The 27159-nt window shown below is 39.1% G+C and overlaps 1 protein-coding gene across 2 annotated transcripts in view; it reads left to right on the top strand.

The window, feature by feature from the left end:
* The first annotated feature begins 5987 nt into the window (after positions 1–5987).
* The window catches only part of LOC139466655 (zinc finger protein ZXDC-like), a 64142-nt gene continuing 42970 nt past the window's right edge, over positions 5988–27159 (top strand). For both annotated transcript variants that reach the window (XM_071248243.1, XM_071248244.1), the window contains exons 1-4: positions 5988–7402; positions 12615–12697; positions 16651–16770; positions 24404–24493. In XM_071248243.1, coding sequence (XP_071104344.1) covers positions 6025–7402; positions 12615–12697; positions 16651–16770; positions 24404–24493 — 1671 coding nt within the window. In that variant the 5' untranslated portion in view covers positions 5988–6024. The remainder of the gene's footprint in view (positions 7403–12614; positions 12698–16650; positions 16771–24403; positions 24494–27159) is intronic.

The raw sequence follows: 27159 nt of genomic DNA on the forward strand, positions 1-27159 counted from the left end.
TGAAGTTTGTATCCTCTTCTTACTACTTCGGGCAGCCATGAGTCGCCTGTGATGGTCTTCCTCCGACTGGTCGTGGGATAGGATGAATGCTGAACTTGGGTAGTCTTGGGTCGATGTCTATGAGACCGGCTAGTTCGACTGAATTCAATGTGGTTGTATCTTTGATCTTCTGTAGTCCTAAATCGTTGTCCATAGGGCAGGCGATGTCGATAGGATCTGAAGGGGTCTGCAGATTTCTGGTTGAGTCACTTCCGGCGGTATCCCCCTCAGAGACTGCCTCTGCCTCTGCTTCATCCTCTCTGCAAAGTGGGATGATCATCTTTGGAGTTCCTATACTTGGGTTGAAACGATCTGTCCTTCCATGTAGAGGCTCGAAAAGAATCCCGGCCAGGATTCACATGACGAGATCTAGGATTCTGTTGTTGATGCTGAATATCTGCAAGCTGTCTCTGTATCCTGGATGCCAAAGAGATCGTGGATTCTTGAAACTTCTGACTAGTTGACGATGCAATGGCTTCCTTCACTGACTTGAGTCTTCCTTTGAATATCTGCGAAGCTGTAATAGGCTGTGACAGCATGGATCTTCTTAATGGCTCTGGGATCATATGATGAACTTGCTGTAGAAGATGTTTTCTTTGCATGAGCAGGAACTGTCCAAACTTGTGCTGCATCTTCATGATCAGCATGTGGTCCAGTGAGCTGTGAATGAATTCGGTCTGCTGTAGTGTCATCTCCATGGGGGGTGTCTATGGGTAGACCTTCGCTCTGGTTGTTTGAGGGTATGACGTGGCGAACTCCAGCTGCAATCCAGTTAATGTATGAACTGATATTAATCATCTGTTTGTCGATGTAGTCTAAGTCCATGATTTTGGCCATGTCAACGTGCATTTTGGTGTTAGGTTTCTTAACCAGATCTTAGAAATCTTTATCAATACTCGGCTGTTGTGCGAAGGGGGCATCATGTGTCCTGTAAACACTCTTATTAATGGCAGGCATACCCAGTCTAACATTATGTGCCGATGAAGCGTTCAATGAATCTTCAATTTTCTTGATGACGTCATCAATATATGACGGACAGGAGAGTGTATGGAATTCTTCAGTCTTACTTGACAGGTTCTTCATACCCAGCACGTTCTAACAAGGGTTTGACGGGCGTTTTGTCCTTGTTATCTGGTTTAAGGCGGGTATTAGATTATAAAGTTCTGCAATGATATCTTTAATGAAATAATTATTTATTTATATAATTATTGATAGATCCGCACCCCCTACTCTGGGCTGCGCTGGGAGTGGGTCATATGGCTGAGGGTAGTGTAAACCCCGGTCGTCTGATCTATGGATAGCAGTGCGGGAATCACATGTTCTATAACTGTATGATTGTGACGTAACATCTACCTCCTTTCTCCGGCCTTGTAACTGGACTGTGTGGCAGTATGAGATGGCGCACGCTTAGGAATTCTATTCTGCTTTGCACGAGCTTTGTCAGTTCGTCTATCATAGTGGCTAGAAGGTGACTGGTGTGTATTTCTGTGCATACTGCGATGCTATGCCCGTGATTCACGATCTACCCTATGGTGTGCGTGGTAGGGAGGTAATCTATGAGATTCTCGATATCTTTTTATGATTCTCCTACTGTCATTATGATCTGATTCAGCGTGACCTTGTGCATGTCTGCTGTATGAGGGTGTTCTGCCATATTCAGCCTTAGATCTCTTTTTAATCTCGTGATCAATCCCTGTTTGGCCATGCCGGGGTTGTGCGACGGATTGTTTTAGATAGATTTTGAGATTTCCTGAGACATTGATTGCATGCGTTTGTCAATCATTTCAGACATTGAATTTGTTATTTTCTCTGTGAACTCATTTAAGTTAAAGGGGGAGCGTGGCATAGAGTGGAGCACAGTTGCTTCCTCCAAGCCTAGATTATACACCTTACCATCCGCTACCGGATGTACGTGACAGGCTACATTAAAGTCTGAAAGGTACATCGGCTCCTTAACTATATTGGGAGAGTGGGATGAGCGACGAGATCTCTTCTCCTCAGAAGGTGAGACAGCGTCCCCATGCGACACTCGATTGTTACCCACATGATTATCTTTAGTAGTCACAGCGAACTTAATCACTTTTTTACATGAAGCAGGAGAATATTTAGCTGATGCTCTAGTATTCTTTTTGTAATCAGGATCGTTGAGCCATGCCTTGGAAATTTTTTTCAAACTTCTCCTTAGACAAAGGTTCGCAATAACTGCATCTTGATTTTTGCGTGCAATTGCTTTTCTAGCATGATAAGCATCTAGGGTGAGGGTCACCAGGGATTTGATGTTGCCCACAGCCTGAACAGACGGGTGTCTGCTTTTGAGATGAAGATCTCATCCCACAACACGTTCTCTAACTAATTACTTACTAGACCTTTCAGCCTTCTTATATCCCTGTTCTCTGCTTGTCGAACTGCTCACTGTTTGTCTTTAGTGAAGCTTGAGATGATCTAGTGTGCTTGTAAGTGTGGAACAGCAATCACGTGTACAGATGTGTGTAAAAAAATTTTCCTTGTTGTCATCTGGACACACAGGAAAGAGGTGAGGAGATTCCCGCCTTGCGCATGCGCAGTGGCGCCCCTGGCGAGGGATAGGGTTTCCCTCAACTATTAGATATGTTGGCAGTAAAGAGGACGTCTGTTGAAAATTTATAAAAATATTTTAGTGTGGTTCTCAGCATAAACAGGAATTTATGGCAATGATGTAACAGAGGTAGGGTATTCACAAGAATTAAAGGGTTTTGCAGAGGCTAAAGAAATTGAATCCGTACATTTATACGCATGCAAAATATTTCTTGGTGTTAAACACAGTACTACTAACGCAATGGTTTATGGCGAAAGTGGTCATGAGATACAAGTTAAAATTACTACAAATGACAGAAAGTAGATTGCCAAAAAAATGCTATAATATGATGCTATTGTATGAAAAGAATAAAGATCAAAAGTGGGCATACAATGTTAAATGCATATGTCTACTGTATAAATGTGGGTATAGTTACATCTGGGGCTACCAATGTTTCTTATAGAATCATGCCACGTTCATATAAAAAATAAGGCAGATGCTTTTTGACGTTCTTTCAAACATGGAGATCTCCTGTAGATGTTTCTAGCAAATGCAAATATGCGCAGAAAAGTATTTAACTGATGTAAATATTAGAAAATGCAGAATATCAGTAACACAATTTAGATGCTGCTCACACAGGTTAATGGTTGAAGTTGGCAGGCACAAAAAAATACCAAAATGTTTAAGATTATGTAGACAATGTTCTTTAAATGTCGTTGAACAAAAATACTATGTACATCCAAATAAATTCAATTCAATTCTTTATTGTATGAAAGGCCACAAGCCCATATACAACGGAGTTACATAACATATTTTATAAGATACAAAGTCAAGGTAACAATTCACTTCGTAACAAAACGGATGATGTATGTACAAAGCCAGTTGATTTTGTGTTAGAAGATCCTTGCAGGACAGTAATGAAGACAATCTTTTAGTATTAACATGAGATAAAGACCACTGTGGTAAGTACTTGTTTCTTAGATTTTCGTATAGAGGGCAAATTAACATAAAACGGTATTCATCTTCGACAACACTGTCACAGAATGGGCATAACCTTAGGGATTTCTAAATAGATGAAAATCTCCCTGTGTTAATTTTTAGATCATTCAGGCCAAGTCTAAAACGAATAATGATGTTACGAACATTCCTGTACCGTTAGTTTGGTAAATAAGATTCTGGTTCAAGCAATGACTTGAACTGGCGATACGTATAATATCTTGAACTTTTGTAAATATCTGAATTATCTTGAACTTTCGTAAATATCTGAATGCCATTTCTGATGAAACATATCAATGGCAGGCATGCGAAAGTACTTAATGAAAACATTTGCGTCACCAATTGTCTGGGACAGCCAAATGAAACCAAAGCCGTATGTAAAAAGCAATGTACGTATACAAGAAGCCCATGTGTTCTTTCCAAGACTATCGAGGTGTTCAAGCATGTTGTAGGCTTTCTTAGGTAAACGGTGTTCAGGCATAATTATTATTATACAAGTCTATCTTTAAATACAAATTTTTCTTTTTAATATCACATGTGAGCAAAACGGCTATACAAAATCTATCCCTCTTTATATATCATGCCATGTTATTAAGAAATGAATCCTTGTAACATTTCTAACCGCTTCCACATTGGCATGTATTCTGTACTATGGGCCTGGGGCCTTTCTGTTACTAGTATATATGAATACACTGAATTGAATGGAATAGGGCATTCGGGTATTTTGTTCATGAAATTCCACATACCACAGTTGCCTTGACCCTAGAACACGGTATTTAGTATCTTTATGATTGCCATTGTAGTCATTCGCAGGGACAATTACGCGATGATGGGGCAAGCATGCTCTTGATCTTCCCTGAGATTCAAGCTTTGGTTACTTATATTGAACATATGTATGCGTCAGAACAATTCCAAGAGGCTGATTTAATAAAAAAAAAACGTAACAAATTTACAAAGTAATGGCATAAATAAAAATGAACAAATTAAAAAAAGCAAAGAATAACAAAAGACCCAAACGGAAGGGGAAAGTTTCTCAACATTAATTTGGTGAGCATAGTTATGCCAAAGATGTGCAATGAAATTGAACAGATCGGATGGTAATTTCACTAGTTTGGAATATGAAACAAACTGTTTTGTCAATGTACAAAATGAATACCTCACACACAATCTGGACACTTATTTATCTATTGCAGAAACTATATCCTTACAGACTAAATGACACAATATATATATATATATATATATATATATATATATGTGTGTGTGTGTGTGTGTGTGTGTGTGTGTTTTCTGAAAATCTTCGATATGCTAAATACTAAACTGAGACAATGGATTTGTATAATTTGACTATTCATGACAAACTATGCTGTTATTGTCAAACAATATTGTGTGTAAGATAATTTATGTCATTTCCTAAATACAGCTACAAAATGATTTTTAAAGACTTATCTCCCTTAGATGTTTATAACGCACCTTTCATTTGTCAAGTAACGTTTTGTTGTCATCGCATTATTAATATACTGACTCAAAACTAATACATAACTGCTGCTACACTGTTCCGTTATAGCCTTACAGGCTCAAGTAATGATTTGTTCATGTCTGTTGGTTAAAGAAGATTCCCATATCTGATGCTGATGACGAGATGATGACCTAATCACGAGACAGTGGTCTTCCCGAGTGATAACAAGGACTACACATGGACCACTGGTGTCTATAGTGTTGTCACATATGCGGACTGCTTCTACGGATGTCCCCGTGCCGGATGCCATTCGGCAAAAAATATAACTGAACTAATTGTCAATAATACACTTCGTTGTGGAAGCTGCAACAGATTAACAATTACTGTACTTGCATATATCCAACATGCAAGGCAAAAAACATTGTGTCATCTGCTGACGACAGCACAAATAAAGTAACTTTTTTCAAAGGACAACTAATTGAGGTTTTCAACCTTGCTAAGATTGACATAGATAAGGCTGTCCTGATAGATATCCCTAAGTTAACAGATCAAATCTTGAGAGTCATCCGCCTAAAGTTTTAGTAACTGTCAATTTCCTCCCGATATCATTCTACTTAGTTCATCCCCATATGAATTTAGTTGGTTTATTTCCATTATCCCTTGTAAAATAGGGTACATCCTTGAATAACCACCTTCCTTTAGTACACACCACTCGAAGTGGTGATAATTGATAGACTTTGCCCCCCCCCCCCCCCCCCCCCCCTCTCAGATGCTTCTCCGCGTATTGGTTTCCTTTAATTTTAACTTACTCCTTTTCTGTCGAAAGGCAGCCACTTGTTTTTGTGTTGTATATATATCCCACCTCTCAAACGTGTTGGCCGTTGCTATTTTTAGGTTATATATCACGTGATACAACCGGTGCGACTCTGGCCTACAATGGCGAACCCCAAATAGGTTTTTCAACGGGGTCTTGATTATGTCGGTTAAAGGGGGACGAGATAGGGTAAAAGATGGCGGCGCCCATGGCGCCCCACATGAAACACTTGCCAGTCGTGCCTTTTTGGTGACAGGTTCATTATTTGAAAATGGCATCAGTCATACTTCTAGTCAAATACACATCGAAGCACCTGCCAGATCTATTCAAAATGGCGGACAGAGTGAACATATTGAGTGCGCAGACGGAGATCTACAGCTCTTACCGGATTGTGAGTCAAGCCTGGATACGTTCGGTTATGACAGGGCGATTTCAGCAAATAACGTGGGTTGGTTGAAATCTAGATGTAAAAATGTAGACGCTGTTCAGTTTGATTGTGAAACAAAAGAAAACGAACAGTGTGACAGCGATGGTGAATTGTTCTCCGAGCACATGCCTGGTGTGGAAGAAAGGGGTGGGGTAGGATTGTGCTCCGACACGACTAGGCCTACAAGTCAAGGGAAGAATGTAACGGAAACTGTTGGTACGATCGTGGTTGAATCTTTGGTGAAACTTGATAACTCGAGTGGTGTTGCCAGTGAAGACCTTTCTAACCAAGGAGTGACTGTTCACTTCGGTGAGTTTCCAAATGGTGATAGTGATACTAAGAATGGAAACCCGGAAGTATTTCCTCTGCAGCTCATACAGTCCTTTAGTGACAAAAGTGACGCGGTTTCACTTATGACACCCCAAGAACTGGAATCTCTGCCAAACAGAGGATTAGAATTTGAAGATACATATTCCTCCCAGAATTATAACTCATCACATACTGTCACCAATAATTCTTGTAAAATTGTAAATAACAGTTTTACGTCAGTTCAGTATTCAAATAAACATGGACAAATTCCAAGATCTCTTTCCAAAGAAGAAGCATCATCTCTATCTTCAGATGACAGGACTGATGACGAGCAGTCAGAGCATGATGGTGAAATAGATGAGCAATCCTTACTACTTAACACAGCCACCAATTCAACAGAGCGTGTGTTAGGTAGATCAATCTCATGCTCTTCACCAGCTTCATCCGACGACAGTTCGGACATGTCACCACAGTCAAGGGAACCAGTTAGTGACTCTCAGACAGAAGCAACTAATCTAACTCTAGCTACAATATCTATTTCAACAGATAAAACTGCAAATTCAACCCAAATATTGGTAAACACAAATCAAGGACAACAGTTATATTTGATAAATACAGCTGATCTGACACAGGCTACAAATGCGTTACAACCTTTGGCACACCCAACAGTGTCAAATAAGACATCAGTAACTGAGCTGCCATTGCCATCTGCAGCATCAGCTCCTCCAAGTGCAGATGCAAGAACATCTACAGAAACGGTAGACCATCACCCTGAAGTCCAGCCATTGCAAATACAAAGCACAGGTACAATTCATTTCTTTTAAACTAAATAAAATCTAGCATACCTACCTGTGATTCCTACCCAACATTGCAATAACACATTAAGGTGGCTTACACTTAAGGGCTTGGAATATATATATATTTCTGTTTAACTTGATGAGTGACTCCATGTGAGTGAGTTTAAATTTTCAAGCCTGTCCTTTGGAAGGTTATTGTGCAAAAAAAAAAGAATAATAATTTTGATAGCTTAAAATGTGTTAAATAAAGTGTCTTTGAGCATTTGGTTCAAAGAAAACAATATGCATCTGCTGAATGCTGAGTCTGAAGATCAGGGTTAGAATAGGTCTTCAGCAACCCATGTTGCTATAAGAGGTGAATATGCTTGTCGTAAGAGGTGCCTAACGGGATCTGTTGGTCAGAATCAGACATGGTTGATGCATGTAATCGTAACCCATTTGTGTAGATAGATGCTCATAATATCATTCACTGGATTGTCTGGTCCAGACTTAATTAATTTTACAGACCACCGTCATACAGATGGAATATTGCTGAGTGCAGCGTTAAACAAACAATAAAAATACCCATAAGCCGGGTACCCCTGAAAACAATGTGAATGATACTTCACAATATACTAGATAATATAACATTTTGAAGAAAAAGTTTGTGCCCTTCATTTTCATTGTAACTGATATTTATTAACACTTAAGATTTGTAAATCCTCAGGTTTATTTTGTGCATCCTACCATTCATTTAAGCGTTTACCAATATTCACTTTCCTTGTTTGTCCTGCTTACCTCGGTGGAAGTACATTTATCACCGACAATTATCACAAGGTGAAATAAATATGATTTATTTGTGTCACTGTGTTTACCCTGCTCGCTTACCTCAGGAATATGGATGATAAGTGGCGTTGGCTCAGACATATAATTGTGCTTCCTGACAAAGTTATCTTTGGTGTTAATGATGGTTGGGCATCCTCTCTGGGTACATTTCCAATGAATGGAAGTTTGTGTGTTCATAATTGTGAACTTGTATCCGGCAAAAAACAAGTGCCAATCCCTCTTAGAATTGGGAATATCTGTAAATCGACCTTTGTATTTGCCGCAGTAGAATACTGTTTCTTGTCTCTAATTCTTTTCATGACCTAAATCCTACTAAATTATTAATAGTGTAGTACAAGGGAGGCAACTTGTGTTTCCATACTTGTGCCTACTGCGTAAGGATAACTCTAAAAGGATGTAAAACGAATATGGCAGATGGATGGGTGGTTTGCTAGGTAAGCCGGTGGATCGAACCAATCTAATATCTCTTGAGTGTGAGTAATTCTTTATATATACTGAACAACAAAAGTTCCTGTGACATTGAATAAGATTTAATGCAAAGTTATGTTTTTTAACAAATCTGAAAAAATTTCGGTTTGCAACAGATAAAAGACTCCTGTAAGTTTTCAGATGGTTTAACTTGCCATACTGACTTCAGAAAAAGCATGATTTCATAAAAAATATGAACATGCTAAAACGTCAATTTACAAATCAATAGCGTGTGTGTCCACCTCTGGTTGTGATGCAAGCAACACATCTTCGTCTCATGGAATGGACCACCCTATACAATAACGCTGCCGCCCCCGAATCAATCTTCTTCCATGAAACCATGGTTGACGTAACGTTCACCTTGACGTCGGTACACTCGAATCCATCCATCGCTGTGGCTGAGGTGAAAACGAGACTCGTCAGTGAATAGAACTTGTCCCCACTGCATGGCCGTCCAGCGTAGACGCTGTCTGCACCACTGTAGACGTGCTTGATGGTGGTTTCCTGTCAAAATGGGACGTCTGGTGTGTCTGCTGGCAACAATCCCTGCACATCTGAGGCGACGACATACGGTTTGTGAAGATATTCGTCGAAGGCCAGGGATGCTTCTTGCAGTCGCTGTTTCTGGCTGGAATCGATTTCGTAGGTGTTTTGTTTGAATCCAGTTGTCTTGTCCATTAACGTCGCTATATAAGTGCAATAATCTTGGATGCGACTTTAAACCCAATTTCACCTCACCTCATCTTGTCGATTATTGGTTATGCTTGGACTGCCACTTCGAGGATGGTCTCTGACTGCATTCGTCTGTTGCCAACGTTGCCATAAACACCAAATGGTGTTTCTGTGGACGTTAAATTGTCTTGCACACCATGTTGACTCGATCCTGCTTCAAGCATACCAATGGCTCGCAGACGCTCATTTTCGGACAGGCGTGGAATTTAGTAATGTTGAATGAACAATGCATATGGAATCCCGTTAACGCACATATTTTTATATCCATTCTTGGGTAGTGAAATGCATGGGGCTTGCATATAAGTCAACTTTTGCATGGAATGCATGCTTTTCTGTAGCAGTTGCGTTTTTGTGACTTGATTCCATACATGTACTACAATATTGATAACCAAATTTTACTTGTCTGAAAAATACACTAAAATATTGGTATCACAGGAACTTTTGTTGTTGAGTATATTCAGTAACATGTATGGTATTTGCGTTTCTTTTGTTGGTGCGTACAGTATACTGCTGTGTATAAGGCAAGTTTTCCGTGCCTAGAATTAGGGGACTTTCAAGGGTCGTCTTTCACACAGGGTTGAAGAATTTTGATGTTTTTTTCCCCAACACAAAGACATTACTGTGAGCACATAACACCGGAAATACAATGTCAAAAATCCGTACTGAAGTACCCAAACTAATCATGTAACTACATTGTCTGGTTTTAAAAAGTGTTCATTGTATATCTGGACTTATGTTTCTAATCTAGTTTATCAATTTTATTCAATATTTCATTCAATATTGTTCAGATTCATTTTGGCGAAATTGTGTCTGAAGTGATCGGTTGATCGCACAACACACAGCAACCACGGTCACATTACCATTATTGACACCTTGAAACAAACTTTAATGGATAGAGAATGGATATATGGCATAAATGCCATACATTGACTCTTTGAAATTCATATTTGTTGTGGGAATAAATTGTTCCTGATAAGAAATAGTTTCGGATACAATTCTTCGATCATTGTGTCAAAATTCTTTAAAGTTACGTTACTGGGTACTTTTTGACCGAATCACTGGTAGATTCCGAGAAAACATGTGAACAGCTGATGGCTATTTCCAGTTTAGTTTAAAAGACAATAACTGCAATCTTTATCTCTGCATGTAAAACAATGCCTAGCAGAACAGGAAATACAATTTAATTGGTAAAGCATCATGTCTAGTGATATTTTATCTCAAATTTTAAATTTGTATTGACCAAGTTTAATTGTCATGATCTGTTTGTTTCCCTAAATTTGTTGAAGGGATACAATGTCATTTTCTTCTTTGGAAGACAAAAAGGTTTTTGTTGCAAATGTAGTGATTGTGTATGCACTGGTGATGTGCTTATTCCGATTTACTTTATAGACAGGGTGAATTAGCATCAATTTTGAATCCTTGTACATGGGGGGTTGCCTTATAGGTGGGGTCGCTTTATAGACAGCGATATATGTTATGCATTTTAAAGTTTTTCCCCAGTACAGTACAGTGTAGAGTTCACCAATTAGTTGTGTCATATTTTGTGAGACATTCACCAATTACTTGTCTTATGTGCCCCTTATTATCCCCTGCCACGAAATAGAAGGGGGATATAGGAATGGGTGCCGGCCGTCTTTCTGTCCGGCCTTCCATCCGTCGCATTTCGTTTCCGGAGCAGATCTTGAAAACCGTACCATATTTCTTCCCCAAACTTGGCACATAGATAGATCCATTGGTGAACCTGGTGCCTTTTGATAGTTTGGGATTTTTAAAAAAGTTATTTGTCGAGTTTCCATGTCAACGACTTTGATTTAGACTGAAAATGGCGGTAGTCCTCGTTTCCGGAGCAGATCTTGAAAACCGTACCATATTTCTTCACCAAAATTAGCACATAGATAGATCTAGTGGTTAACTGGTGCCTTTTGATAGTTTGGGATTTTTTTAAAAAGTTATTTTTCCAGTTTCCATGGCAACAACTTTGATTTAGAATGAAAATGGCGGTAGTCCTCGTTGCCGGAGCAGATCTTGAAAAACGTACTATATTTCTTTACAAAAAGGCCCAGTGAACATAGTTCTCAGGAGCTAATGCATTGCACACACCCGACATGTCATACTGGCCGGGTATGTGAGTATTTCATGCTTGTTTCATTGTCTTGCCCATCACATGCTAGGGTGAATTTGTATCCATAACAATAGGTGCTGGACAAGTAGGAAGACCCCTGATAAATCACCAGACTTGGCACCAGCCTGATCACAGAAATTATGTAACGAGTCAAACACCAGTAACATGTTTTAACCCCCACCAAACGGATTCCCCTCAGTGGAGGAATTTTCTGTTTGGTGGATCATTTGGCCTGTCGTTTTTTATCTTGTTTACATTATATCCATTTTTAAAGTAAAATTTGGTCAACCATTTGTGATTAGTATCTCCTAAAGTATTAAATTCTACATTGACTTTACTTGCCCTTTAAATAGAACACTATTGGGTAATGTTTGTTCATTATTTGATGTCTGTAACCTCGTGAGGTGAGGTGAGGTGAAATGGGGTTTAATGTCGCGTTAAAGATTATTGCACTTACCGGTATATGGCGGTGTGTGTGTGTGGCTGCATGTACTGGTCTGGACTAATGCTGATTTTATAGTGCCCACCGAGATTCCATGTCGTCGTCTACCATGAATACCCCACTCTGACACATACACTGACTCCTAGCCAAACAGTCCTTGTTTTAGGCCCTGAAAGCCAAGCACCAGGCTGGGTAACCACAAGTACCATCTCTTAATGTCTTTTGGTATGACATGGCTGAGGATCAAACCCCCCAAACTATCCACTCTCCCAGCGGATGCTCTGTCACGAGACCACGTAGGTGGTTTTGTGTAACCTTGACTGAAGGAGGAACTGAAAGAAAGAATGTTCAATTTCATTGCTTACGCCTGTGATAATGTATTTGAAGCTTTAACAACTTCCCATAAATAACTTAAAATTCTTAGGCTGTTTAGAAGACACTGAATGTATGACAGAAATAGGAAGTGAAATTATGCCTATTAGAATTCAAGATAATTTGTGCTTCTGCATGGTCGGCTAATTTCATTATGCTCCCCTGCCCTGGTTCAAAATTAAGTATTATGTCATGTGTATGCTTGGTCTTGAATAGTTAGCTGATGAGGCCTAATATGAGTTTGCTTTGTGTAATCAGGTTATCTGATAGTGCCAGTAGCCCAACAGGAAGGGAGCAATGGTCTTATGGTAACATCACCCTTGACTGCTGTGCCATCAGAGGTAATTATTCTATTACAACTACATTACATTGAGTTGTTTGCAAATGCACTGTTAATGGTATTGCTTCTGTGACATTCTTGGCATATTGGCCAAGAAAATGTGTAAAATTAAAAAACAAGTAATCATATTATATGTTACAGTATGTCGATACAATGCAATGTGTTGAGAAAAATGTCATTTGTCCAAGTTAATTCTCCATTGTAAGCTAATGTTGTGGACAAGGAACAAGACATATATTTGCATTAGTCATCTGCTAGTATTCATTTAGTGTAATGTTTGGTGACTGATGTTATTATTTCACTTATATGCGCCTAAAACAGTCTTGTTTAAGGTAGCAGAATTTTTGCTGGCGCACTCTCCACATGTCATGTTACTAAGTTTCCTCTGAAGATGTCTTACTTGTTACCAAAATGAAAATATAATTATCAGTAGAAGATACAGGTGAGATGAGCAAGTAGTGTTTTGTTTTCTATTTAGATGTAATTATGACAACATGTGTAACATGGATACAAATAAAGGCAACCCAACACTGGGTAGCTACTTCCAGTAAACATTTCATTCAGGCATGTATCTCATGAGTGGGTCCCTCAGTGATTCACTGATTGGTGGCGACTTTACTTTACATGTCTTAAAGTTTATGTTTCGAAAAAGGAAAATCCTACCCATTGCATGCCAGTCAAGAAGAGATACCTCGATTTGATGTGCCTATTACAGTATGCATGCCAGTCAAGATGAGATACCTAGATTTGATGTTCCTATTACAGTATGCATGCCAGTCAAGATGAAATACAGTGGTCCCTCGCTACAAGGCTACAAATGGGGTCCAAATAATTGGAGGGGCGTTATAGACGATGAGCTGTTTAACCAAGGCGGAGGCGGGGGAGCACGCTCGGCGAATCTCACGATCTTCACCTTGTCTCGCACATTGCAATGATACAAGTTGTTTACGGTTCATAGTGTAAAAAATATATCCATTATGTTTTCGCCGTTTGTTATTGTTTACAAGCCTTAACTGTCACATTCAATTTGAACGTACTCTACTTACATGAAAATATCGATCGATAATGGTAGTAACAGACGCTATGAGTGAAGAGCCAATCACAATTCATTACGCAAGTACAGAGTGTTTCAGTGGCATTGATTGGTCATGTTGCTTAAAATACGAAAAATGAGAGTTTTGACCAGCACTAGAATTTATTACATGTGCGCATTCAATACACATTCATACAAATATAGATACACATTCAAGCCAGATTAATTGGTTTGATACAGTTACTTGATTCGAATCAAAAGGAATGACCGTCGTGTTGTGGTGAGGTGAGGTGAGGTCAAATTGGGTTTAACGTCACGTCCAAGATTATTGCACTTATATAGCGACGTGCATGCACGTGTTTGTGTGTGTGTGGCTGCTTATACTAGTCTGGACTGATGCCGATTTATAGTGCTAGCTCACTGAGATACCATGCCGCAGTTTGACATGAATACCCCACTCAGACACAGTATACTGACTCCGAGACGACCAGTCCTTGTTTTAGCCCCTTAATGCCGAGCGCCAGACAGGGTAACAACAAGTACAATCTTTTAACGTCTTTTTGTATGACGCGTCCCGGGATCGAACCCCGGACCTTCCGCTCTCCGGGCGGACGCTCTACCACTAGACCACGGAGGCGGTCTGTCGTGTTGTGACAGCAACTACATGTGAGTTGACATTGTCGCCACAAATTGGATTGCCCACTAATTAAGAATATGAACTTCATTTGTGGTTCACTTTTATTGCATGCATGTGCTTCTAAGATCAAAGGATGTATAGTGTTAAAAGTTAACTAGCAGAACAATCGTATTTCCGGGACTTGCCGCGGATGTTTTCAAACAGATTATTAGAACTCCATTCACTGATAAACAGTTGATTATGCAATGAGAAGCGTTATGTGCAAATGAACAACAAACAACAATACAATCATGTCTGGGTAAAACTCTCAGTATAAAAAGTGTATATAAATTTTGGGAGCCATGCGTTACTGAGCTCAGTAACCGAGGTAGCGCTTTATCGAAGAGCACAATAGAGAGGGATCACTGTACCTAGATTTGATGTTCCTATTACAGTATGCATGCCAGTCAAGACGAGAAACCTAGATTTGATGTTTCTCTTACAGTATGCATGTCAGTCAAGAAGAGATACCTAGATTTGATGTTTCTCTTACAGTATGCATGTCAGTCAAGAAGAGATACCTAAATTTGATGTTCCTATTACAGTATGCATGTCAGTCAAGACGAGATACCTAGATTTGATGTTCCTATTACAGTATGCATGTCAGTCAAGACGAGAAACCTACATTTGATGTTTCTCTTACAGTATGCATGTCAGTCAAGACGAGAAACCTAGATTTGATGTTCCTATTACAGTATGCATGTCAGTCAAGACGAGATACCTAGATTTGATGTTTCTCTTACAGTATGCATGTCAGTCAAGACGAGATACCTAGATTTGATGTTTCTCTTACAGTATGCATGTCAGTCAAGACGAGAAACCTAGATTTGATGTTCCTATTACAGTATGCATGTCAGTCAAGACGAGAAACCTAGATTTGATGTTTCTCTTACAGTATGCATGTCAGTCAAGACGAGAAACCTAGATTTGATGTTTCTCTGACAGTATGCATGTCAGTCAAGACGAGAAACCTAGATTTGATGTTTCTCTTACAGTATGCATGTCAGTCAAGACGAGATACCTAGATTTGATGTTTCTCTTACAGTATGCATGTCAGTCAAGAAGAGATACCTAGATTTGATGTTTCTCTTACAGTATGCATGCCAATCGAGAAGAGATACCTAGATTTGATGTTACTATTACAGTATGCATGTCAGTCAAGACGAGATACCTAGATTTGATGTTTCTCTTACAGTATGCATGTCAGTCAAGACGAGATACCTAGATTTGATGTTTCTCTTACAGTATGCATGCCAATCGAGAAGAGATACCTAGATTTGATGTTCCTATTACAGTATGCATGCCAATTGAGAAGAGATACCTAGATTTGATGTTTCTCTTACAGTATGCATGTCAGTCAAGAAGAGATACCTAGATTTGATGTTACTATTACAGTATGCATGTCAGTCAAGACGAGATACCTAGATTTGATGTTTCTCTTACAGTATGCATGCCAGTCAAGACGAGAAACCTAGATTTGATGTTTCTCTTACAGTATGCATGCCAATCGAGAAGAGATACCTAGATTTGATGTTCCTATTACAGTATGCATGCCAATTGAGAAGAGATACCTAGATTTGATGTTTCTCTTACAGTATGCATGTCAGTCAAGAAGAGATACCTAGATTTGATGTTACTATTACAGTATGCATGCCAATTGAGAAGAGATACCTAGATTTGATGTTTCTCTTACAGTATGCATGTCAGTCAAGACGAGAAACCTACATTTGATGTTTCTCTTACAGTATGCATGCCAATCTAGAAGAGATACCTAGATTTGATGTTCCTATTACAGTATGCATGTCAGTCAAGATGAGATACCTAGATTTGATGTTTCTCTTACAGTATGCATGTCGGTCAAGACGAGATACCTAGATTTGATGTTTCTCTTACAGTTTGCATGCCAATCGAGAAGAGATACCTAGATTTGATGTTACTATTACAGTATGCATGCCAATCGAGAAGAGATACCTAGATTTGATGTTACTATTACAGTATGCATGTCAGTCAAGAAGAGATACCTAGATTTGATGTTACTATTACAGTATGCATGCCAGTCAAGACGAGATACCTAGATTTGATGTTACTATTACAGTATGCATGCCAGTCAAGACAAGATACCTAGATTTGATGTTTCTCTTACAGTATGCATGCCAGTCAAGACGAGATACCTAGATTTGATGTTACTATTACAGTATGCATGCCAGTCAAGAAGAGATACCTAGATTTGATGTTACTATTACAGTATGCATGCCAGTCAAGACGAGTATGGGTATGCCCTGAATCTGGCTGTGACAAAGTATTCCGGAAGCTTTCAAAACTAAAGATACACCAGATGCGTCACACTGGAGAGAGACCTTTCAAGGTATGTGATTCAAAGTACATTAGTTGTTCTTTCAGATCTGTCTCATTGGCCTTCAGTCAAACAGGGGCGGTCGGGTAGCCTAGTTGTTAAAGCGTTCACTCATCACGTCGAAGACCCGGGTTCGATTCCCGACATGGTTACAATGTGTGAAGCCCATTTCTGGTGTCACCTGCTGTGATATTGCTTCAGTTTCAGGCAAGTTGACACTATCTTGTACAGGGGCCAAACAGTATGTACGTCTTTTCTAATTTTGATTATTTGTATTTTATAAATACTCATAACAAAAAACTATAAGTATGATGAGGAACTGTGATAAAGAATTGAATTAGTGATATTTCTTGTTGTTTATTTATTTTCTGAGAAATGGGCTTGAACAAGTGACCACCCCTTTTGTAAAATGGACCATCATTATTGGAGTACATGTACCACGAAACCATTGATCGGTTTCGCGGCACCCCATATCATGCATCTTTTCGAAGGTGAGCACGAGGAGGTGTATTACTAACGACAGTCTTGTTGTGTCATGCACTCAGTAAATTAGTTCCTCCTAAATATCAATTTAAATTAACGTACATGTTACAACGGCGTCGTGTTCAAATGAAATTTCCGTACATCCATTCAGCATAATATCACGCAAATCTTACAAAACAAAATATTTATCTCCTAAGTGACACATGCGAAAGAAGTAACAACAATCCAATATCACAGTTGTGCCTGTCTGCCCTATGTGTTTAAAAAGCCATACTGAGTATCCAGAATGTCACATACATTAGGAGTACAATGTTGATTGTAAATGCAGAAATCTCTAATAGTGCTTTAGGTGCAGTATAGGTGAAAACTGGCTATATACAAGCGTGCCACAAAGAAAGTCTGGTAAGGGAAATCAGTCAATTTTTCAATATAATTTGAAGGGGATGTCAAGACATTTAAGACTGAAGTGCATATAATTTTCTTATTAACATTGTTAGAAGCTGTTTCTCTTTTCCTAGTTTACAACAAAAAGTGTCTAGTGTATATCTTACTTCAAGTTTTTAATTAATAAAGTCCCTGAGGACCGGTAACTAAATTAACTTATTAACTCTATTTGTAGCAACTCAAACGGAATTAAAATATTCCAAAAAAAAAGAAGAGAAACTGATTGAACTTTCCGGGAATGATGTGTTGAACTTAGTTACTTCTGAGATGACATCATTCATTTTGGGAGCCATGAAGTTAACTGCATTGAACATGATATTGAAAGATTTAAAACCAGGTAATATCCATGCGATATACCGGTAGTTGACGCTTGTCCGTCCATAATCATCTTGTTTCCTGAGCTCAACTTGAAAACCGCGCAATATTTTTCAAAATAGTTGGCAGATATATCAAACAGATTCTGAAGTAGTGCCTTTCTTTTTCTTGATTTTCATGGAAACAATTTGGACCTATTCTCATAAGGGGGTGGATTTCGTTTCCAAAGCACAACTCAAAAAACTTTCATCTTTCAACCAAACTTGGCTGATATATCAATCAGATCCTCAGTGGTGCCTTTTTCTATTTGCTGATTTTGGCCATTTTTCTTTTTCTTGATTTCCATGGAAACATTTTGGAGTTTGTCTCAGAAGGGAGGGGTAGGTGTCATTCTCTGATCACAACTTGAAAACTGGGAAAGACTTTTCATCCAAACCTGTTACATGTATCAATCAATGGTTGATTTGGTCATCTTGCTCTTAAGCATGTTAAGCTATTTTCCAAAATTTGATTTTTCTTTTTCCATGGAAACAAGTTAGGCTTACCTGAAATGGAGGTTGGTGTTGTTTCCGGAGAAAAACTAAAAACTATTTAACATTTTTCATCCAAACTTAGTACATGTATTAACCAAAGACTGAAGTGCCTTTTGCTATTTAGGAATGTTAAAAAAAAAAAATGTCTTGTTTCCAAGCAAGAAGTTTGATTTTGACTCTGTTCACAGAGGTGTGTTTGTCAAGACGATTTGTCTAAAACTAATAATAGGTATTCTTCCGTGACACTTTGCATACACAGAGACCATGTTGTCAAATGGTGCCTTTTGATACTTAGGCATGTTAAGAATTTATATTTTTTCTGTTTCCATGGCAACAAGTTTGACTTTGACTCTGTTCATAGTGGTGTGTTCCTGACATAGAAATACAAAGTTTTGATAGCTCCACAACCACTCTTGTATACGGACAGACAGATTAGATAGAAATTCTCTTATCAAGTCTATGGACTAAGAGTAACAGTCAGATGATTTGGGTTTTTTTAATTTTTGGGGGGGATTTGTCACCTTCTGATGACTCTTGTTTTTATTTGTTCAAAATTAGGACTGAAAAAAATTGGGGCTGGGGGTTGGTAATTTATAGAATTGACAGTCCACCTGGACTGGCAGTTTCAAAAGCCAGCTGGTAAAAATTAAATAAATTAGAACATTTATTATATCTATATACTTATGCAGATACATCCTATTGCAAATTCGCTTTTTCTGGGAGGAGATGAAGAATGAGGGTTCAAAGGGAGGTATTGCTGATCTATGACCTGGTGGACAGTGCCCCCTGGCAGAGAGGCATGTTTTGGGTTCTGTGTTATGGGATCAAAGAGAATTTGCAAGAGGTTGGTTGTATCAGGATAAGAAATAAAACATTTTTAGTTAAAGCTTTTTTGTAGTTTGCATGAAACAAGGGCTTTGTTACTAAATGTTAAATTTTTAAACTAATGCCATCTCACAGTATGTACTTCTCTTTCTTCTTTCGATCCTGTGCGGAAATGTGCATAACAAACATTTGCTGCTTCTTAAAAACACCCGAACACACCCAGCATCACCAGGTCATCTCCCAAACAATCTGGGTCATACATGCTTTTCTTGCCGGTTGACCCCCCACACACTTAAGACATGGTTTCCCCAGCTCATTCTCATTCTAACTGCCAAGTTGTGGTGACATATTTATGCACCAAGGGGATTAATTTGATGTTTTGAGTGCCTTTTTGTTCATTTTCCCTGGCCATCCCGTGTCTCAATTGCAATGCTTGCAGATGGGTATTTTCACCATCAGACCCTCACGATGTCTATTTGATTGTCACGGGCGTTACAGCACATATGCTTAATGCGTGGATTTGCCAGATGAATTGTTAAGTTGCACAAACCTGTTTTTGTTTGCAATCGACTGTGACCTCTCTTATTGTTTAAAAGCCCACCAGAGATTGCCTACGTGATCGGTCTCGCTCCTGAGTATCATCATTAGGGACGAGATCTTTTTTTGAACCCTGCTTCGTATAGTGCCTACACAAATCCGCATGAATACATTCCCAGAGGACTTGACCTTCATGGTTCTCCTGCTTCGTCCAGGAGTTCTGACTTCCCGAAAGTACTTCGTCCGAAGACACTTTATCATCATTTGTTTTCTCCTTCAGCCACCACACCTTATTATGCTCCTTCCAGGCCGGTGTTAGCGGATTGGCCAACTACTTAGAGAAAGCTTGTGGATATTTTCTTCGGAGAAAATGATTACAGTTTCCTCGCTTTTTCTTGACTGGTACTCATGGCCTAGCAACTACGGCTCCCGAGTTGGACAGGAATATTGCGACATTGGCACCTAAACATTCTCTTGCTCCTCTGTGGATGATAGAGATCTAGTTCACCTAGACACTTTGGCTTGTCGAACACTAGTTCGACTATCCTCTCGGCCATGGAAGGTCTTTCATCAATCTTGGTTCATGCATCTACTCCTGAAGAAGCCTGCAGTCAAGGTGCAGTTACACTTATTCAAGACAACAGCCGTCCTGAACCTTCTTGCCCACCACAGGGGATCAATTACCACTCTTAGACCTTCTCTTTTGTGGAAGTGTTTGAGCAATGGATCCACTTTTCACGGATGTGGTCGCCAAGCCAAGCTGACATACTGTATCTATTTCTGGACATAAAAGTAGCAACGAATCTTCCAGATTGAGAGGCACAGCCTCCAATGGACGTGTTGCCTCTTCAGAATAACTGGAACCTTCAACCTCCAGCTGTACTGGTGGTTCCAGCAAGATTGGGTCGATTCGCAAAGAATTTGGCCATCTTGGACAACCTTTTTGTACTGAGCCTTCCACAAATAGTGTTATCTACCCTTCATTGCAACACCTCAAACAACATACAAACCTCTTCAATGCCTATGTCCAGACAAGCAGCTGCCAATTTTCACAGATGAAGTAAATATGTTGATAGTAAAGAGTTTCTGGGCTCAGTTCCGATGATATCAGGCTCAAACTCCCTAATCTTCCCGGTCCCAATGACGTCAATCGCATTACTACGGCAACTTCATGATCATTCTAGATCAACAGGCAGGGTTTGACTTAGGCTGGGATTCTGCGATATTCTCACATAGTTGTCTTAGATATAGCTTCAACATTCATTCAGCGCAATAGAAAATTGTGTACAACTTTCAATAGTTTTATCTGCATTGACACACTCATTTTCACCTACAAACATCTAAAATGTCGTATTACTTGAATAAAATTATCTACCATACCTATAAATGTCAATAAGAAACTTACACAATAATTTATTCTATCATCAAAAGTTCAAAATCGAAACATCTATTTGCATACTCGCAACACTGCATGCTATCTCTTATTGTGCATAATCGATTCCTATATCACTGTGTGGAACTTTGCATCAGCTGACCATGGAGGAGTGCACAACCTTTTTGTATAACGGATTGGCAAAACAAGTGTTTGTTTTTCTGCTTCGGTGATCTACAATACCAAGTCATTAAGTGTATATTTTGTCACTTAAATCCAAGCAGAAATAGAAAACGTACATGTATGTACATCTGTGCAGAAATCAAGAGAAAAGGTCAAACCTGGAGTATTTATCATTGTATAATGAACTGTCACTTCTAATTAATTGAAAAGTCGATATTGATAAGATATTATTCGAAATGGTCAGAGACCCAGTCTTTGATATGGTACACACTACAGACAGAAATAAGACAGTGAAACTGACGAAAGCCCTGGAATGTAAATGACATATTTTATGTCAAAAACTGTAACACCATGTACTACAGTCATTATTTCACGCCATCACTTTGAATATATTAAATTACAATATCAAAAAAACATTGTCGGAGCCCTAGAAATTTGATAACTGCCGATTGTTGTCCCATGCATGCCAATGAAATGAACAGCTGATAATGGTAAACATGCCTCCTAAACGATCTATAATTGTCTCACTCAAAGAATTCCTTCTAACAATGAACAAGAAATACAGAAATGTTAATGTAATTTCTCCTAAAGTAGACAGTGGACAGAAATATAAATACTAATGCATTTTTTGTTGACACTAATGCTAATAATTTTAAATGTTTGTAGGGGAATAATTAATTTAAAAAATATCAGAGGATATATCTATATAATCTAGTAAAATTTATTTGCAACTTAGTTCAAGTCACAAATACTGAAAATCAAATACAATATTCTCTATGTGAAGACGAAATATCGCTGAAAATTAGCAAAATCTCATCACACGCCAAAAAATCTCATTGCTTTTGGACCAGGGAAGATTTTCTCTCATAAGTAAAAAATTTCCAGGATAATCCCTGCACACAACGCATATTTACACACCCCCAACAATCGGGGGCACTGCCATTTCCTCCAGTTTTTCCTTGGCCATCACTATCAATAGAAGGTGCTCCCATTAAGAATTCTTCATCCCCCTGGCTATTTATCCACCTCACAAAGGCCATCGTCAAAATCGAGGCATCGTCTTGAAATCATACAGGCACTCTTCTCCAACGATGCTACTTCACACTTCATCTTCTTCAACAACTCTGATGTATTATCAACACACAAAAAACTGACATGACTCCAACTCAGTGTCTTAAGTTTATCCTGGCTCTGTCTAGGCAAGATGTTCGTGCCCCAGGAACGTTGGATGAAGATACGCCTTGTGCCATTGGCACTCAGACAAGTCTCCTGATGTCAGCACAGGCCCACCCCAGGACAACTCCACCTTCGACCAATTCAATTTCTCAAGCCCTGTCTCCAGAACAACGATTGTCGTCTGGTTCTAAACTCCCTGCTGAACCACTTGCAACCACATCTCTAAGGGTGGCTGGTTCCGTCGAACATCTGCGAAGGAGTCTCCATGTGGACGTTTATCCCAACGCTACATCTCTTTGCCACAACATCAACCATTGGTCTGGGAGTGCATTGTCAAGAACTAAAAGTGGTAGGGCAGTGTTCTCTCATAGAAACCCATCAACACATCAACAACCTAGACTTCAAAGCAGTGATTTTGGCAGTGTCAAATTTGGTGACACTCCTTTGCTCCTCCAGTCTGATGATCCAGTCGGACAACCCTCGTATCCATTGTTTGGTACATAACAAAATGGGCTCCACCAAGTTGATGTCACTACAGTCGCTGGCGCTCAAGATTTTTCCACTGATCGACTCATTTAACCCTCAGGTTTGGGTGAGACACATCACTGGCATCTCCAATGTCTTAGGACCGCCTCCGTGGTCTAGTGGTAGAGCGTCCGCTCGGAGAGTGGAAGGTCCGGGATTTGATCCCCGGCTGCGCCATACCAAAAGACGATAAAAGATGGTTCTTGTTGTTACCCTGTCTGGCGCTCGGCATTAAGGGGCTAAAACAAGAACTGGTCGGCTCGGAGTCAGTATACTGTGTCTGAGTGGGGTATTCATGTTAAACTGCGGCATGGTATCTTAGTGGGCTAGCACTATAAGTCGGCATCAGTCTGGACTAGTACAAGCAGCCACACACACACACGTGCATGCACGTCGCTATAAAAGTACAATAATCTTGGACGCGACGTTAAACCCATTTCACCTCACCTCTAATGTCATAGCCGCCCGACCCGACCCAAAAAACCATCTTCCCACAGAATGGCACCTACATCCTGGAACTAAGAGATATCAACCATATTTGGTTTGAAGCATTTTCCAATTTTGGGGATTCGAAAAGGAGGGGCTGAATAATTTTTCCAAAAAAGCCATTTTTAACCCCTTTTTTAAGTTGTACATTGTTTTGTTTAGCTTTACAATTGCGCTCACTCACGTATGAACATGTTACGCATATTGTACCTGACATCGCTATCCACGAGCTTTGTCTTATGACACTAGACAGTATTACTTTTTATGGTTTTGTATCACTGATTAGCTCCAGCTTCCTCTTGTATAACCTATGGTTGTTTTCTATATAGACTAGGGAGTTGTGCCCGACCTTCCAACCTTGGGATAAATGCATAGTGTGAGATAGGATTAGTTTAAAAGAATATAAATTTTACAATAAATTGTAGATTTTTTTATACTTATCCTGTCTCACATGCTATATGCCCATTCATCCATCTCTACATCTCAATTCCTCTAGCCTAGTAAGTTCTGAAAGAGAATGAGTTAGCTGGGAAAACAATGCATTCAGCGTATGTGGGTCAACCGACATGAAAGATCGCTGTGAAGTGTCCATAGTAACCGTATGCTGAGTTTGTTTGGGTGAATTGTTTTTTAAGAAGCTGGAAACCTTTGTTTGGTAACGTTTCCACTTAGGATCGAAAGAAGAAAGGCATGTGTTCATAGTGTGTAATAGGGTAAGTATTAAAAATATACAGTTAATGGTAAAATTTACAATTTTGCCTTTCAGTGTTCTCGGTCTGGATGTGATTGGGCTTTCACTACAGCATACAAACTGAAGAGGCATGAAGAATCTCATGAAGGAAGGAAAGACTACAATGTAGGTAGCTTTGAAATTAGCATTGCAGTGGAGATATGACATCCTGGATAACAATTCTCATACCGCTCAAATAATCCAAAATGGTACATACTTTTTTAGCTCACATGACTGAAAGTCAAGTGACCCTAGTCATGGGCTGTTTATCTGGCATTGGTGTCACCGTTTGTGATCATCCTCGCCTCAGAAACCAAAGAAACAGAACTAACGATGGCACCTGAATGTCTTCAAGAAGTTCTAATCTCATTTTCATTTTAGCTGTGAAACAGTTTAATATTTGATTGCGAAATTTTGCATCAAACACATGCTGAACTGGTGCCTTTTCATGTTTTGGTATTTCTGAGAAAAGTACTTTTTGTGTTTCCTTGGACTTGGACTCAAATACATGTTGCATTTTGTCAAATTTCTAAAACAGTCATATTCTAAGAACCAATATCAAGGTATAGAAAAAAAAAAGTTTGTGGGATTAATTATGGCTGTAAGGAAATCCATTCTTATGTTTTTATCCCCTCTGTTTGAAAAACGGGGGGACATGGCGATCAGCATGAGCGTCTGTCCGCTGGTTGTTTTCCGTTTCTAGAGCAGAACCCCTGAATATTTCTTGTTGAAACTTTCTATACAGATCAGTTGAGTGGCGAACTGGTGACTTTTGATGGTTTTCAATTTTCATTACAAGTTGATTATTTTTTGTATATCTGTAATAATTCACTGATACCTACATGTCATTGATACTTAGTTACAGACGGTATTTGAATCGTCAGTTTGAGATCACGATAAGCTATGAATAGAAGAGGAACCAATGGCAGAAGTTGCACAGCGCCATCTGTAACAATGGCAGAACAGGGGATGTGGTTGCAATAATGGATGCGCCCGCTGCATTTCATGTTTAGTTTTGGAGTTGTATTTTAGTGATTTCTTCATTTCTTAGCAGCGAATAGCTTTAATATTGCTGATGTGGCGTGAACCTAGATTTATTCATTCAATCATTCTTCATTTCTTACTATCCCGTGAAGATCAGTGCTAGAATAGGTCTTCAGCAACCCATGCTTGCTGTAAAAGGCGACTATGCTTGTTGTAAGAGGCGGCTAACAGGATCGGGTGGTCAGCATCGCTGGCTTGGTTGATGCATGTCATTCTGTCCCAATAGCGTGGATCGATGCTAGTGATGTCAATCACTGGATTGTCTGTTCCAGACTCCATTATTTACGGACCGCCGTCATATAGCTGGAATATTGATGAGTGCGGCGTTGAACAACAAACAAACAAAACATTTCTTACTATTTGTTGTGAAGTATCATGGTTCCAGTGGCATCGTCAGTCCATATTGAGATATGTATTGTATTGTATTGTATTGAATGATGTCAGGCAACACTCACCTCTATTTTCTTGTTGAAACTTGCTATACAGATTAATTTAGTGGTGAATTGGTGCCTTTTGATGATTTCAGATATTAAGCATCCCCTGCCACGAACAGAGTTCATCTCTCTTCTGTCTTTCCATCCAAGTTTTCCGAAATGAGTTGAAAATTGGTGTCTTAAATTCATATTTTTGAGAGTTGTGACCCTTGCTCCATGCTTTTCAACTTCCTGTATAGTGTCTACAATGGGGACAACTTTTCTGAGAAACTGCTGATGTTACATGAATGAAAGTTTGCATGCATTTCTGTGAGATACTTGTCAAGAGTGTGTTCGAAAATTGGTGCTGTAAATTATATTTTCCAGAGTTACTTGCTTGATGTTTTTACATTTGGAGCACATAGGTACGGCCCTTGAAACAAATGTTTCGTTGAAAGATACCTACCCTCAAGTGTGAGATGTACACTTACTACAACAATAAGTTTAGTTATGGTGTACATCAGTCTGCAATTTCAAGCTATCTCAGCATTGGAAAGAGTTCTCATCCCAACGATTAGTTAGTAGGGGGTATTCTGGATGAATTGATTGAAAAGTGTTATTTGTCAGAGTGCGTTGTGGGTGATATTTTGAGTGAAATTATCTGAGTCTAAAGCATGGAAAAAGCATGACAGTAATCATGTGTCAAAAACGACAATATATGAATGGAAACAACTATCCTTGGCTGATATTCAGTTGTAAAGACAATGAAACATGATTGAGTTGTCAGGAAATGAACACTAGTCTTATTCTTACCAGCGTCTAGACTTTGGAAGGCACACCAAGTATACAGATTTCCAGTATTATGACACATAATTACAGCATTGATCACAGATACTTCCAAAGTTGAAGTGAATATTGTATTTGAGATGTTAAATGCTGCAGCTGATAATGTAGACAATATTAGTAGCTGTTTGTGTGAGGACACAATTCTATTCAACACAGTTTATTATGCTGCTACATCTGAGAGTCCATCAGAACTTGTAAATTGCATGTTGGCATTGCAAGAAATGAATGTATTGAAACTGAATGACAAGAATGTAAGCTAGAGTCACATACAGAAAAAACTTACAAAAGTGCATTTTCCAGGAGTTGAAAAAGGCTGTTGTGAATGACATTGCTTCATATCAAGTATTTTCAATAATGCTTGACGAAAGCACTGATGTGATGTTAACAAAAGTCTAAGTATGTGTGTGAGATATGTAAAAACAGGAGAGCATGTCACTACATTTTGTGTTATCAACCTATTATGATAATGGATGTGCACAAGTAATTGCG

Source organism: Haliotis cracherodii, unplaced genomic scaffold (genome assembly GCF_022045235.1).
Source record: "Haliotis cracherodii isolate W230 unplaced genomic scaffold, xgHalCrac1.p SCAF_19, whole genome shotgun sequence".
Lineage (NCBI taxonomy): Eukaryota > Metazoa > Mollusca > Gastropoda > Lepetellida > Haliotidae > Haliotis > Haliotis cracherodii.